At 43.0% G+C, this 15,285-nt stretch overlaps 1 protein-coding gene across 1 annotated transcript in view; it reads left to right on the forward strand.

The window, feature by feature from the left end:
* The first annotated feature begins 8,438 nt into the window (after positions 1 to 8,438).
* Positions 8,439 to 15,285, forward strand: part of LOC140304796 (nidogen-1-like) — a 52,527-nt gene continuing 45,680 nt past the window's right edge. Inside the window, exon 1 of the mRNA XM_072383569.1 lies at positions 8,439 to 8,684. Within this exon, the coding sequence (XP_072239670.1) occupies positions 8,478 to 8,684 (207 nt within the window). The 5' untranslated portion in view covers positions 8,439 to 8,477. The remainder of the gene's footprint in view (positions 8,685 to 15,285) is intronic.

Consider the following 15,285-nt stretch of genomic DNA (forward strand, 5'->3'; position numbering starts at 1 on the left):
GATTGGGTAAATACACAACTTCCACAAGTTCAGTATTCTGCGCAAGCTCGCACATATCGCATTCAGGTTTCAGGGGAGGATACAGTCACTTTAAAGCATGCACAGATCTCTAGACATCATGGCCGTGAACGTACAGATCACGTGGAGGCGGCAGCTCTACTCGCCAGCCTCCCTGAACACCTATGGGCACAGGGTCCGACAGATGTTGGACAAGTTAAGTACAAGCCCATTACATTCCAGGTGCTTGTGGGTTCCCCTATTTGGATAAGGCAGTATCCTCATAAACCTCAGGCGGAAGAAGGACTTAGGGACACTATTGATGGCCTGTTACAAAAGGGGGTGTTAGAACCCTCGTCCTCAGAGTGGAACACACCCATTTTACCTATTGAAAAGAAAGGGACAGGTAAATATCGCATGGCACATGACCTACGGGCAATCAACGATATTCTCCTCACTCCTACAGTTCCTGTTCCGAATCCATATGTGGCTCTAACCAATTTGGATCCTGAACATGAGTGGTTTACCTGCATTGACTTGGCTAATGCATTCTTTTGTCTTCCCTTGGCGGAAGACTGCAGGCACATTTTCTCGTTTTCATATCAGCACAAGCAGCTACAGTACACCAGGCTGCCGCAAGGGTTCGCTTTGTCCCCAGGGATTTTTAACCAGGTTCTAAAAGATATCCTGAGTGATTGCCCACTACCAGAGCAGGTGACTCTCGTTCAGTATGTAGATGATTTGTTGTTGGCAGCGCCCACTGCGGCTCTGTGTTTGGAAGCAACTAAAAATGTCCTTTTACATCTTGCAAGAACAGGGTTCAAGGTCAGCAAAGCCAAACTTCAGGTTGCACGGCGGCAGGTAGCGTTTTTGGGCAGGCAAATTTCCCAAAAAGGAGCAGGGCTCTCCCCTCAGCACAGGTCTACTATTCTCCATCACTCTAAGCCAGTGAAGGTAAAGGACATGTTGTCTTTCTTGGGGTTGACGGGCTATAGTAGGACTTACATAGCCAATTACACCGGCTTAACTAGACCTCTGCGGGCCCTAGTGAAAGAACAAGGCATGCGCAACCTGTCAGCGACCCTGAATTGGACTCAGGAGGCGGAGGAAGCCTTTATTGCACTAAAACAGGCCCTCTCCACAGCAGCAGACCTAGCTATACCCGATTATAGCTTACCATTCTACTTGGATGTCTCTGGAACAGAACTTTGCACTAATGGCGTCCTGTTCCAGAGAAAAGGGGGTGAGAGAGTAGTACTAATGTATATCAGTGTGATGCTAGACAATACGGAAAAGCGCCATCCTATGTGTACACAACAGGCAGCAGGGATAGCAAAGCTCATTCAAAAAACTGCACACATTGTCATGGGACATCAACTGCACATTCTGACCACACATAGCGTTGTGGCCTATGTGAACTCACAGACTTTTACGCTGACTGCTCTGAGACAAAGACGACTGAGCAAAATTCTCGAGGCACCAAACCTGACTTTCACTCATGAAGGCATAAACATGGCAGATCAGCTAGGAACTGGTGAGCCACATGAGTGTACGGACAGAGTGCAGAAAGAGGAGAAAGTACGACTGGACCTACAAACAGAACCGATACCAGGGGCCAGAGAACTGTACACAGACGGCTGTTGCTTCAGGGATGAACGAGAAGGACTGAAAGCAGCATATGCAGTTGTAGAAGACGTGCAAGGGGAATTGATCACACGACAAACAGAGAGACGGGAAGGACAGCAGTCAGCACAAAGAGCAGAAGTACTGGCAGTAATAGCAGCACTGAGGCTAGGGGAAGGGCAGGAAGTAAACATTTACACAGATTCAGCCTATGCAGCAGGAGCAGTACATGTGGAACTGAAACAGTGGTTGAGGGCTGGATTTCTAACCGCAACAAATAAACCCATCAGACATGAGGCAGAAATGAAAGAGCTAGCGGAGGCCCTACTACTCCCGAGCAAAGTAGCTGTTATCAGATGTAAGGGCCTTGAGAAAAATGACTCACCTACAAAAAAGGGAAACGACGCAGCAGATAGGGCAGCTAAAACCGCGGCAGGATATGTGGTGAAGGCGATCCTCATGTGCGCTGAGACAGAGAAAGACACAGACATGACCGCACTGATAGCTGAGCAAGCTGCGGCCTCTCCACAAGAAAAGACATTATGGAAAGCGAGAGGGGCGACAGAAGTACACGGCCTCTGGAGGGGCCCAGATGGACGACCTATACTACCTCCAGGGATCAGACAGACAGCGTTGGCGGAGGCACATGGAGTGGGACATGTGGGGGTAGCTCAAATGATGAGAAATCTAGAGCACTGGTGGCATCCATACCTAAAGGACATGGCCAAACATTTTGTGGGGTCATGCGAGGAGTGTCTAAAGTACAATGTCAGACCAACAGTGAAACCACACCCTGGACGTTATCCATTGGAGGTAAAGCCAGGGAAAGAAATCATCATTGATTACACAGACATGATCACACCGGTGAAAGGGTATAGGTATATTCTGATGTGTGTGGACGCATATTCAGGATGGCCTGAAGCATGGCCTACCAAGAAAGAGGATGGTAAGTCGGTAATAAAATTTCTGATCAACCATTATATCCCCAGGCATGGATTTCCAGAAAGGATCAGGTCCGACAATGGCACTCACTTCAAAAACCAAGATTTGCAACAGGTTGAGGCCATGCTAGGGCTAAAACACAAGTTTGGTACTGTCTACCATCCACAATCACAGGGTAAGGTGGAGAGAATGAATCAGACAGTGAAGAGCAAATTGGCTAAAATCTGTGCACAGACCAAAATGAATTGGCTAGATGCGTTGCCCTTAGCCTTAATGTCCATCAGGAGCTCTGTTAATCAGTCCACAAGGTTTACACCACATGAGCTCCAGACAGGGAGAGCTTTTCCTGGACCTCAATCTAAGTTGCCAGGAACAGGACATATTGAACAACACCTAACTCACAAAATGTATTTCCATGAACTCCAAAGTCTCGTTGCAGAATTTTCAAAGCAGGTGGCGAGTAGCAGAGGAGAGGGCCAACCAGCGCCGGCTCCAGAGGCTGAGTGGGTATTGCTGAGGGTCATCAAAAGAAAGTGGTCGGAGCCAAGGTGGACAGGGCCCTATCAGGTGACCGAGAGGACCTCCCACGCAGTCCGAGTCAAAGGGAAAGGTGATACGTGGTTCCATTGGAGCCAGTGTGCGGCAGCCGAGGAACCTCAACGCTCCCTAGCAGCGACTCACCAGGCGCTGAAAGATTTGCACACTGTACCGGCTGGTACAGAGGAAAAGACCACCAACCAACAAGGGGCAGAATAATCCCCTGGTGGCATTTTGCAGGCAGAAGTAGTACACTTCTGCCTCCTTGCAACGACATCATTGACGAGCAGGACGGGTGTCAGACCCGGGCTCCAACTCAACCCTCATCGGGAGAAAGTGAAATCTCCTCCGAAGAACGACTCCAGATGACGGCATCTCAGTTGAATTGTGTTATTTTTGGATTTGTTTTAATCATAATCGTGTTTGCTTGGGCTTTGCTTAAACTTGCTCTTACAGGTCATACCAAATTATAATCATGTTAAGGTTTGCTATTTGCTAAGGAGTTGGGTAATGTTGACAAACTATAAGGTTTTAAGCTCGTCTAGGGGTAACCCCGCCTAGAGCACCCTGATAGATAAGGTCTGACTTACCAAGAAAGTTTTGCTTGCTATTTTTATCATACTTGAGACACAGTGAAACATATTAGAATGTTATTGTTTGGGAGTTGGAAAATTCTCACATGTTGTGCAGCCATCGCGTGCGTGATTGTCCCCCTGATCTTCTGGTTATGTGAACCCAGTCCTGAACACAAACGACCCAAACGACAAACTCAAAAACAAGATTTTTGTTTGAACCAATATGGCGGCTTGGAGTTGAATTACACAGTAGGCTCCACCACAGCGTTTCAATTCGATTTGTGCGACGTTATTAAATGCGGAGGCAATGCAGCGGGTTGGAGAGGATATGATGTTTATCTCTGTGCTGACTCCTTTGTAAGTGAAGATTGCGCAAGGCGCCGAACGCCAGGTGGCTCCACGTGGTGGAAGCGTCTGTGCCACTCGTGGGGTCAGGCGGTGGGTTATACAGGGCCATGGACGCCCACTTATACGTATGGGAATGCAACCAAAGCTGCGAAAGTCGCCTTAGCCAGAGAAGGATGGGTTAATGATAAGCAAGGTCTGAACCCTCTCATGTTATCAATTGATAAAATGACAGGCGGATTTCACCCGGAAGGGCAAAATCATGACAAAACAGTGTATTTCATTCTCGGGGTGGAGACCCCAGGTAATGACCCTCAGGCTTTTGTAAAAGTCAATTTCATCACACCACCAGTCAATTTAACTAGCACCCCTTCGCCAGACACAACTGTAAACCCACCAGTTGGACAGGATAAGAAACTGGCCGAATCGGTAATCCAAGACAGCAATTCTAAGTTTAAGGTAATTGACTTTTCTCAACTGAAACCCGCAGATGTAGTGCGTATGGCCACTGGCGTCTCAGAGGAAAATTTATGGCTATCTTGGGTAGCTCAAACTGCTCAGGAAAATAGTAAAGGAGATTGCGTGGCCTGTGCGTCTGCGCGCCCTAAACTGGTTACCGTCCCAGCTCCTCTCATCACTAATGACACATCAGGGTATCAATGTATGATGAATCTCACTTGGGGCAGAGAGACAAGCTGCCAGACTCTGGGCAGTCTTTTCCCACCAATTAGCAACAAGACTATAGTTGGCCCATTTACGCCAGAGAAGGGTAATGGTTCTTATGTGTGCTTTAACATTACAACCCCGCGCTGCACGATTAATCATACCAAGCCATCACCCGATGTTCAGTTAGGCGCTATAGATCCCTCATGGTGTCGGGGGATGAGGCCAGGTAATGAATTAGGAGGGTGGGCGAGAGCAGGATTGTATTTCTATTGTGGACAACCTAAATTACATGTCAGGGTCCCACCTCACAGCACGGGGGTTTGCGCGATGGTCAGATTACGTACTCCTCTTATCCTGTTAGGAGATAGGTTAAGACATTTACATGGGGAACGGGACAGCAGTGCGGCTTTGACTCGCCGACGACGTCGCCATATTCTTACACGGCGCAGCACACACAATTTTGATTTATCAGTTGATAACCCCACCTACATGGATGCTATAGGAGTACCACGTGGAGTTCCTAACGAATTTAAATTGGCTGATCAAGTTGCGGCAGGATTCGAGAATATTCCTATTATAGCGGCCTTCTTTCCGGTGACTCCGAATAAAGATGTGGATCGGATTAATTATGTACATTATAACGTGTTGCGACTGACCAATTTGACCAGGGATGCTGTTGCAGGTTTGGCAGAACAGACAGCTCCCACCTCGCTCATGGCGGTGCAAAATAGGATGGCCTTAGACATGTTGTTAGCGGAAAAAGGTGGTGTTTGTGCCATGTTTGGTGACATGTGTTGCACATTTATCCCCAATAATACGGCTCCAGATGGTTCGGTATCAAAGGCCCTAGAAGGATTGCGTACGCTCTCCAAAACAATGCATGAACACTCGGGGATTGACAATCCGCTGGATGAATGGCTGACCAAGGTGTTTGGGAAATGGAAGACTCTGATAATGTCACTTTTTGTATCTCTTGCTATATTCGTCGCTATTTTGGTGACTTGTGGTTGCTGCTGTATCCCATGTATCCGTTCACTTGCCATTAGACTTATAACTACCACTATAGAGGGGAAGGCTCCCTCCCCTTTGGTAATGTCACTGCTGAACCCTCCCGATCCTGATACAAATGAAGATGATATCATCAGAATGTCGGAGATTGTGTGATCATCTTGTTGTTATCAACGTGGGGTTTTTCAATTTATTTTTAGTCATGTATTGTTACTCAACTATTTGTGTGATCTCTTAATAGAGATCAAAAGGGGGTATTGTGAGTGAGGATAGCTGTATAAGGTGATATCATGTATAACCGGCTTGCTCATTTCTGTGCTTGAACAGCAGCTTTATAAGGAGATATCTCTGAGAAAAACATGTGGTGAAACTAGGACCGCACACACAACGGTCTTCTGAAAGTAACTCCTTATACAGGCACACACACGCACACACATAGAGGAAGAGACAAGATATTGACGCACACACATCTCATAAGGAGGAGACTGAATACAAGTGTATATAACATCACACTCCTAGACAAAGACAGAGCTTTTCCGTACTTTGTGCTGTTCGCATGCATTGTACTGAACTGCTCTCCGCACTTTGCAAACTGCGCAAATAAAACTGTGTTGATTTTTATATCGTCGCATCTGTCTTCCTCCTTCACTGCATCAACGGACTCGGAAAGAGGCACAGGTTTACCTCAACATGTCCCATAGAAAGCGGGATGTCTTTGCAGTTTTCCACACTGCATCTCTATTCACTCATGAAGAGAACTGGATGATTACTCCTCTTGGCATGGGGTCGTTCAGTCGTTTGTTGCCAAGATGGTGCACAACATCGATGTTGTCAACGAGCTTGTTTTTTTGTTCTGGCAAAACATCTTGGAATGACTTTTTGCCGCACATCTTCCTTCTCCGTCTCTTCCACGCCATGGAGAGTCGCAAGTTCCAACGTTTGGAGTATCTCTCCAAATCAGAGATCTTTTGTTGACAGATATTCACTCGCTTTTCCTCATAAGAGGTTCGTTTTCTCAATCATAGATATTTTGACTTCCATATCTTTAATTTCGGCACAAGCAAAGTCAATAGTTTTTTTTGGACCTTCAATCTATTTTCATTGTGTTTTCACCGACCATCTTCTCAATGCTGTCAGATCCTGTGTTTATCAGTGCAGATAGAGAAGTATCAATGTCAGCGTGCTCGGAGCTTTGTGTCTATTCTTTATATGTCTATGGATTCCTCTGCATGCAGTTGTGGAGACAGGTGTGCATCACTTTCAAGTTCCCCTGGAAACATTTCCGTTGTGTTGTGGGATTTTCAGCGCGTTTTTCTTAATGTGTTGTGTTATATGATTTGCAGTGCATTTCTCCTTAATGTGTTGTGTTGTGGGATTTGCAGCACGTGTTTCTTAATGTGTTGTAGGATTTGCAGCACGTGTTTCTTAATGTGTTGAGTTGTGGGATTTGCAGTGTCCTGACCTCTCAGGGCCACCGTAGCTATAGAGGAATATGCGCCATCTGTGAAAGAAGTGCAGTAACTGTTGAAAACTCAGAATCAAAACTTGTTGGTGGATTTTGGAAGATAATAATAGAATAAAAAGGCCTACAACCTTAAACCAATCAGACATTCAGGAATTCTGGACCGTTTTGAGGCTTTTGTATAATATGTAGTCAAAATCATGATATAAACTGTTTGCTATAATGAGAATGATGTCAAATATAAACTGATTTATGCAGCTCATTAGAAAAGTGGATGGAAACAGGACTCGATGAGTAGAGGTGAGACACAGCTTTGTATTTACTGCCTGTGGCCAGAAGATGGTAATGATGTTCTAATGTTGGAAAGACTCGGTTATCACGTTGCAATCAGACAAAGTTAAAGATAAAATACAACATAAAACCTTGATAACTAGTTTGAATTTAAACAAATCTATTAGTAGAACTTTAGTCATTCCCACAGGCTCATTGTTTTCAAGAATGAATTCAGCAGAAAGCGCGAACATATAACTTGATGATTACATGTACAAAAGAGCTACATGTGAAGCCTTTAGTTTTATCATCTCTGGTTGCTCATGAATCCCTGACAAAGCAGAACACTTTGTCATGCGTAGGAGATGTTGGCCACGGTGAGGAGTTTAGATAACATGTTCCTCTCCGTAACGCTTTGTGGATTTTTCAGATCCACCACCGCAGTCCACCCTCAGGATTCTGCCTCAGCAGACCATAGAACTGGAACAAAATGAATAAGTAGGTAATTGCAGCAACTAGAGCCGGTAAGGAGCCAACTCTGGACCATCCTTTGCGTCCAGCAGCAAGGTGTCCAAGTTGGACTTGATGTCCAAAGTCAACAAGAAAAACAAAGATGTTGAAGCCATAGCTTTAACAAGTTTTTAGAAATGTATGTTGTCAAAGTTAGTTTGTTTTTACATGTTATATTCATGGTTTAAAGTGTGGTTACTGTTGGTTACATCAACATCTGGATCTGTGTGATAACATTGAACAAACAATCCATAAACAAAATACATTACGCTTGTGCGACTTATGTGTGAAGGCGGAAGTTGATATTTGTATCTGTTCCTTATTTTATATGCAATATTGGTCTTTACATTTATTTTGAAAGCAGTTACCGGAAGTTAACATGTTGTTAACCCACGCGGTTCTCCCATTCATTCATCCCCTGCAACCTCTCCAACTCCATCAATCCGCCGCTCTTCGCCACCGACACGGTGCTGCTCTCCCCGTTTTGCTTCACCGGGGATCACTGCTGGTCTGACTCAGTCTGTGGAGCTTCAGGGTTAAACATGGGTTCTGGGTCCCGGTGCTGTTCGTGGTTCTGGCCGTACTTGCTTAGCTTGACTGTTCTGACCCGGGCTCTGGAGCTAGATGAGCTGTTTGAGTTTGGAGAAGAAGCTGGAGACCAGCAGCTGTGGCCCGGCTCCGATTCCTCCGCTGCGCTGCCTCTGAACCGGTCCATGTTGTTCTTCAAGGGAACTTACGACAAAGTTTTTGTGAGTTTAACTGATTGTGAGCTGATTGTGTGTTTTACGACTGAGGATAACTTTTTAAATGTGAAGTTTATTCATGAAAGTCGTACAGAAAATGGGTTTAAATGGAACATAAATGAAGAAGTTTAAAATAATGTAGGTCTGGAAGCTAAAAAAAAATCCTGTAACAAATCAAACAAAAATAACTGAAATTCAAACTACATTCAGACTGTCTGCATGTTTTCTGCACAACTGATGTGATAAAGTTATACTGGATAACATCTAGACTTTTCAAGTCTAATTTTTAATCATAACACAATAAATAGATAAGAGGAATTTAAAGACTCAAAAAAAACTTTATATTCAACATGATAAAACTTCTAATTTACGGAAAGACAATTACTATATTTCAACTCTTCAAATGCTGATAAACTGTGCAGGATATAACAACTTATAGTTTCTATTAGCCCAACCCTCTATATGTGAAACTGCTGCGGCTCATTATTTTCAGAACTCTTACTCAAGTTAGGGGAAAATCAAATTGCCAACAGATTTTAGCACTGATATATTACAGATATTACAGCTTACTTAACAGAAGAGGAAAACACAGGACAGCACAGGGAAGAATAAGAAGAACAACAAATAGATGGAGGCCACGATAAAGGCAGCTTCTCAAGAGGACAGGGAGATGGTGGAAGCAGGGAACATCAAGCCTGGAATATATCAAAATCCACTCTGTTATGGGGAGGTAATCCAGGTTTGTGCTTAAAATGTGCCCAAATCAATCGCTGCACATGCTTGTCCCATTCACAAATGATTCAGGTGGAAGTAACTGATTGATTTATGTGATTGTTTTCAGTAGGGTTAAATGATATGGAAAAATAATCTAATTGCATTTTTTTTCTAAAATATTGCGATTGCAATTTATTAAGTGATTATTTTTTTAAATTTCTTGTCTTTTGTATTTTCAACAAATATAGGGATTATATCTTTCTGTTATAGTAGACAAACTCAGCTGTTTTCAGCTCTGCAGTCACTTTTTATACAGCTCCGGTCGCAACCTGGCTAAAATATGTTCGGGATGGCATGCTGTACCGCTTATCCAGTGTATTAATTAAGGCTGTAAACCCAGGCTTGGTCACCATGGTGATGGGCATGCCCCTTGTCAAAAACTCCATTATTGCTCGAGTAATTTCTGTGTGGCGTTTTGATGCCGTTTTGACGAAGTTTCATATGGAATCACGCTTTCCAACATTTCGGTTAACAAGCCCTGTCGGGCAGGGGCGCCGAATTATGTTTCTGCTCACCGTGCTTGCATGAGTCGTTGCTACACGCACACGCTCTCTTTCACAAACACACAAAGTCTACACATTAGTGATGCATACCAGAAGTTAATGTCAATACAACCTAACGCAAAAGGCTCCAATGAAGATAAAGGAAAAACTAAATCAACAATCGAACAGTGCAAACCAAACAAAATACTTAGTTGTCTGTCCATGGGTATTTACCTTTCTAGCTAGCTTGAAAAGTCCGACCTTTTTGACATGATAGAGTTCTCATTGGAAGACGGTGTAGGGTCGGTGGATATTTTTGGTATTTTTGTGACAAATTTGTCCATTTTGTTGGCTAAATCAACCGGCCCCGAAGCACCCACGGAATCGGCGCCTATGCTGTCAGGTGCTGTGTTGATGATGTGATATGCTGCTTATCGCTATTTGAGCCATGCAGTTATCATATAAGGCTTTATGGTGTTTTTTTAAATATTGAAACACGTTTGTCGTGTTGCCTCGCGATGTAGCAACAGTAGCAAGACATGTTTTGCACAATACGTGGCGCTGTGCAACATCCTCTTTTTAAAAACCAAAATAATTCCACACAAAAGTTTCTTTAGGCCTACTTGTGGTTGTGCCTAAGGCCATCTTCGACTGCTCAGTGTTTTGGGTTTTTTTTTTTGGCCCGTTGTGTTGAAAGTCACATGACTCATATGTAACATCAGTCTGTTAATTGGGTAGCGGGTGGGCTGGAGCCTATCCCAGCAGTCATCGGTCGAAAGGCAGGGTACACCCTGGACAGGTCGCCAGTCCATCACAGGGCCACATAGAGACAAACAACCATGCCCCAATGAATGAACCAATTAACCTGACATGCATGTTTTTGGATGGTGGGAGGAAGCCGGAGTACCCGGAGAAAACATGCAAACTCCACACAGAAAGGCACCAGGCAGGGATCGAACCTGGAACCCTCTTTCTGTGAGGTGATGGTGCTAACCACCACACCACCGTGCAGCCCCAGCAGATGTAACATATGCAATCATATTTTTTCACATCGCGATTTTATCGCAAATGCAATTAATCGTTCAACCCTAGTTTTCAGTCTAATCTGTGAGTGTTTGGGGTTGATCAAGTTCACTATTCATCCTGTGTAATCTCTCCTTATCCCTTCATGAGTTCTCATACTCTGGGTGATTAAATCTGCCTGTTCTTTTCTCTCCAAGTGTGTTTTGACTGCTGCTTCAATCTTCATTATTTCAGATCTTTCAAAAGCATGTTCGTAGCTTTCAGTCTGATAATGAATTACAGTGTTTGTGAGTACTTTGTCTGCTTTCTTTGAGTTTATTGACACCTGATAATCTTTTTACTTTAATCACATCTTGATCAACTCCACACTTTTTTAAAATTAAGAATCTTTTCATTGGGCTTTGATTAGCAGCCGTAGCTTCTATTCCTGCAGGTGTCTGAATGGCTGATTTTGGGATAACTGTGTTCGATGTTCAGTTTTCACCAAGGATGACCTGTGAACAGACAGGTGTGGGATGTGTGTGTCAAGTCAAAGAGAGACAGACAGAGGTGTTGAATTCTCTGTAAACATGTGAACAGAGGCTGGAATGTGAGTCAATTAAGAGTCAACACAGATAATCCTTTCATCAGATCGAACACACACACATCCATGGATGCATTCCTCAGATCATGCAACACATCAGCTGTTCTTTATTTATTGCCATTCTGGTTGGATAATGTGTTTCTAATGTCCAGAGCTAAACCAAAATTGTAACAAGCCATTGTGTGTGTATCCAAAGCCTGATTTGTTGTATGTTTTTTCTATAATCTATATAGGTTTCTATAGTTTAGATTAATAAAACTACTTGGAGTAAAGGAAGGAACATTTTCATGGCTGTCAAAGTAAGAAACATTTTATACTGTTAGATATGTTTCAGTTTACCTATCTATTTTCATAGATAGGTTTGTTATACTATCCCTTCTGAGGATAACTATTTGTGTGCTTTGTCCTGCATGCCTCATAATGTGTGATAAAGGTAAGACTTGAACTTAAAGGCGACTCTTGGCTGGTAGTCGTAGGTTTCATAGATTCACTGTTACTGATATATTTAATGTCTAATGCATCATTGTGTAAATACTTTGTACTTTTGACATGCTCAAATATTTAAAGTAATGTTGTTCTTATTAAAGGGGAACTCCGGTATTTTTAAACCTAGACCTTATTTCTGGCATAAAATGGAGTTCCCTTTTAATGCTCTTTTAAACCAGTATTAAGTTGGATATGTCTAGTATCGGCGTTACAGCTGCCAGTTGTTACTGCTCAGCTTCTTCTGCCGTATTTTCCCACAGTGTCAAGTCTTAACTGGTCTACAGTCCATAAATGACCCATCCCTCTTTTAAGTGTGCCCAAATAACCCTCAGAAAAAGTGACATCTTGTTGCTCTTTACTTCCTTTGTCATTATCAGGCCTACAGTGACACTTTTCAAGATTTATGTTACATTAAAAAGGATATCAGATATAAATTACATATACAATCTCCTGGCTCAGGGCCAGGTTTTGTTGCGCTGGAAGTTTTCCAGTTGTAGGCTTGGTCCCACACAGAAAGCAGCGCTTCTGTGTAGAGTTGGCACATCTGGAATGAGCAGACACTAGACATCTGTCTTCCAAAACCAGATGGCAGACCTTCAAGTGTTTCCTCCCTCTCACACTGATAATGATGATCTCAGTGGTTAGACATGAGTGATGTCAGGGACGCCCTGGCAAGTTTCCCTGAAGGACTACATGTGGTCCCACTGCTGCAGGTCCACAAACAGTACAGGCATTATTACATGTTGAGTCGGGTCATTAACAGCTGGAAATATCACAAATATGCAGCTAAAAAGATTCACACAGTGCAGTCCAACAACAAGCTAAGCTAGATTTCCCATAGTTCCTCCCACTAAACTAACTCTACACTCTTCTCCAAAAGTATTGGAACTGTGAGGCCAGTTCCTTTATTTTGGCTGTTGCCTAAAAACATTTTGGCTTGACATCAAAAGATGAATATCAGACAAGAGATCAACATTCCAGCTTTTATTTCCAAGTATTTACATCAAAATGTTTTCAGTCCATAGCAAAAAGTAAAAAAAAGTAAAGTAAAGTAACTGGTGTCATGGTTCCAATACTTTTGGAGGTATGTCCTTAGGTTTATCTGTTATTAGACGGGTCCTTATCTCTCTAGCCATCATTAGCCATCTTTTCATCCAAGCGTAGCAGAAGCTTTTATCACATTGCAAAAGGTTTTCATCCACCAACATCATGCAAATATTATTTAACTGCAGGTACTAATTAATTTTGTTCTCAAAATCCACTTCCAGAGACATTAAGACTTTCAGTATATTTTGAGTGTTTTACATTCTTTTTTTGTTTGTACGAAACAAAAAAGTCAAAGTCTCTTAAACCTCTTGCCTCTTTTTAAAAATGTGTATGTCTATTCCAATCAAACTCAGATCTACACACTGTAGACATAATTTGTGCCTGACTGCAGTCAGAGAGATACTATTTTTCACCTTACATAGAGTCAAAACTCCTACTTGAACATGTCATTATGCTCTGTCCTTTGGCTCAGCCTGACAGCTTATGAAATGTTTGAGAATGAGTAAATCTGTTAGCCTTTTCTGCACAGACAAAAGATCTGCCGTGTTCTCAGTGATGAAGATTAAGCTTCTTCATCTTAGCAGGTCTCTTCTTCAAAGTCAGATACTGCCTGGGAGACCCCAGCCTTTCATCTACATACTCCTGTCATTCATGCGTTTATTCATTCATTAACTTGAGGAAGTCTGTGGGAGGTGAAAGGGTTGAGGTGGGGGAGGGATGATGCGGGTGAAAAGTTCCCCCTGAAGACATGTCTCTGCTGAGACACTCCAAGCTTTACAGAGACATTCGAGCAGGGCTGCTTTCCTATTTGTCTCAGATTTCCTGTTCTCTCACATCTTCGAGAATCGTCACCGGAACAGAGACTTTTCTCTTTCTTGTCTTCAGAATCTCTGAACTTTGAACATTTTGCAGCTGGCTACTTGATTTATGATGAACATCTGAGCCACATCATTGTGTATTTTGTCTGCCAGATAGTAGCGCTGTGAGGCAGGTTTCTCAGATATTTTCCATCATCGTGCACAACAGGTGTCATTGAAATCAAGTTTGTCTTTTCTTATAATCACACGTTTGGCTTTGAGAGCACACAAAGAGAACCACAAAGTGACAATGCAAATTAACAATTTTCGTTTTTAGTGTTTAACTGTAGCAGGAAAAAAAACCCCAGTAAGCATTACTTTATTTAAGCAGAATAAGTTTGTTGTGGTTTCCAAGCTCAATAATGTTAGAGGTCTTCCACCAATAATCATGGCATTAGCTAGCTTTGTGGTTAGTCTATGATAAGCCATAATTTAGCAATGGATAACGTCATATGCTGCTGCAAATGATTGTAAAACATAGTTTTTCAAAATAAGGGGCCAGGGAGAGATGATACATAATTGCTATAACTGTCACGCTATTAAAGAAATACATCTTCAGTCACATTGTCAAGAGTTTCAGACAGTCAGTCAACTAACAACAACGTACGAGCTAAATTAGTTTCACTCTCGGCTTACACCTAACAGCAGCAAAACTGGACATGGTAGTCAAGAATTCTGTCATTCTTATTTAAGTTTAGAGAACTGATGGGAATGTTCTTTTAACTGTTATTCAAGCAATGTATGTGCCGTGACAGTTGCCAACTTACCATGAACACACTTCACCGATGATAACTCTGAGATTGAAGTTCTGCTTTTAGAGATCCAAAAAGTAAAATCGGTCATTTTTAGCAATGTCAGCAGGACCTGCTAAAGCGAAGAAATGGGAAGCAATTACGAGGGCTGTTAATTCCGTGTCACCTGTAGTTCGTAATGTCACCGAAATAAAGAAGAAATGGTTTGATATGAAAATGGCTTAAAAAAAAATGCATCGCCATGGCCAGGCGCACGATGACTGCAACTAAAGACGTGCAGTCAGTTGTTGCCTCATCATGATGGCACTTGGATGGGGCGGTCCATGACGGGGGTCTTCTGGCATTTTGTCTGTCTGGGCTAGTTCAGGTAGTGGGAGATCCTCGTTCATGGCAATGTTGTGCAAAATGCAGCATTCCAGAATAATCCGGCATGCCTTCTCTGGGCTATAGAGCAGTTTGCCCCCCGCTGGATCAAGACACATCCACCTGGCCTTCAGCATACCTGCGCTTCACAACGGCACGGGTGCTTTGATGCGTATATGTGTGCAGTCTGTTGCTCCGATTATGTTTGGCAGTCCAGCCATGGCATGAAAGTCCCTCTTA

This window comes from Leuresthes tenuis, unplaced genomic scaffold (assembly GCF_036924035.1).
Source record: "Leuresthes tenuis unplaced genomic scaffold, fLeuTen1.0.hap1 SCAF_4, whole genome shotgun sequence".
Lineage (NCBI taxonomy): Eukaryota > Metazoa > Chordata > Actinopteri > Atheriniformes > Atherinopsidae > Leuresthes > Leuresthes tenuis.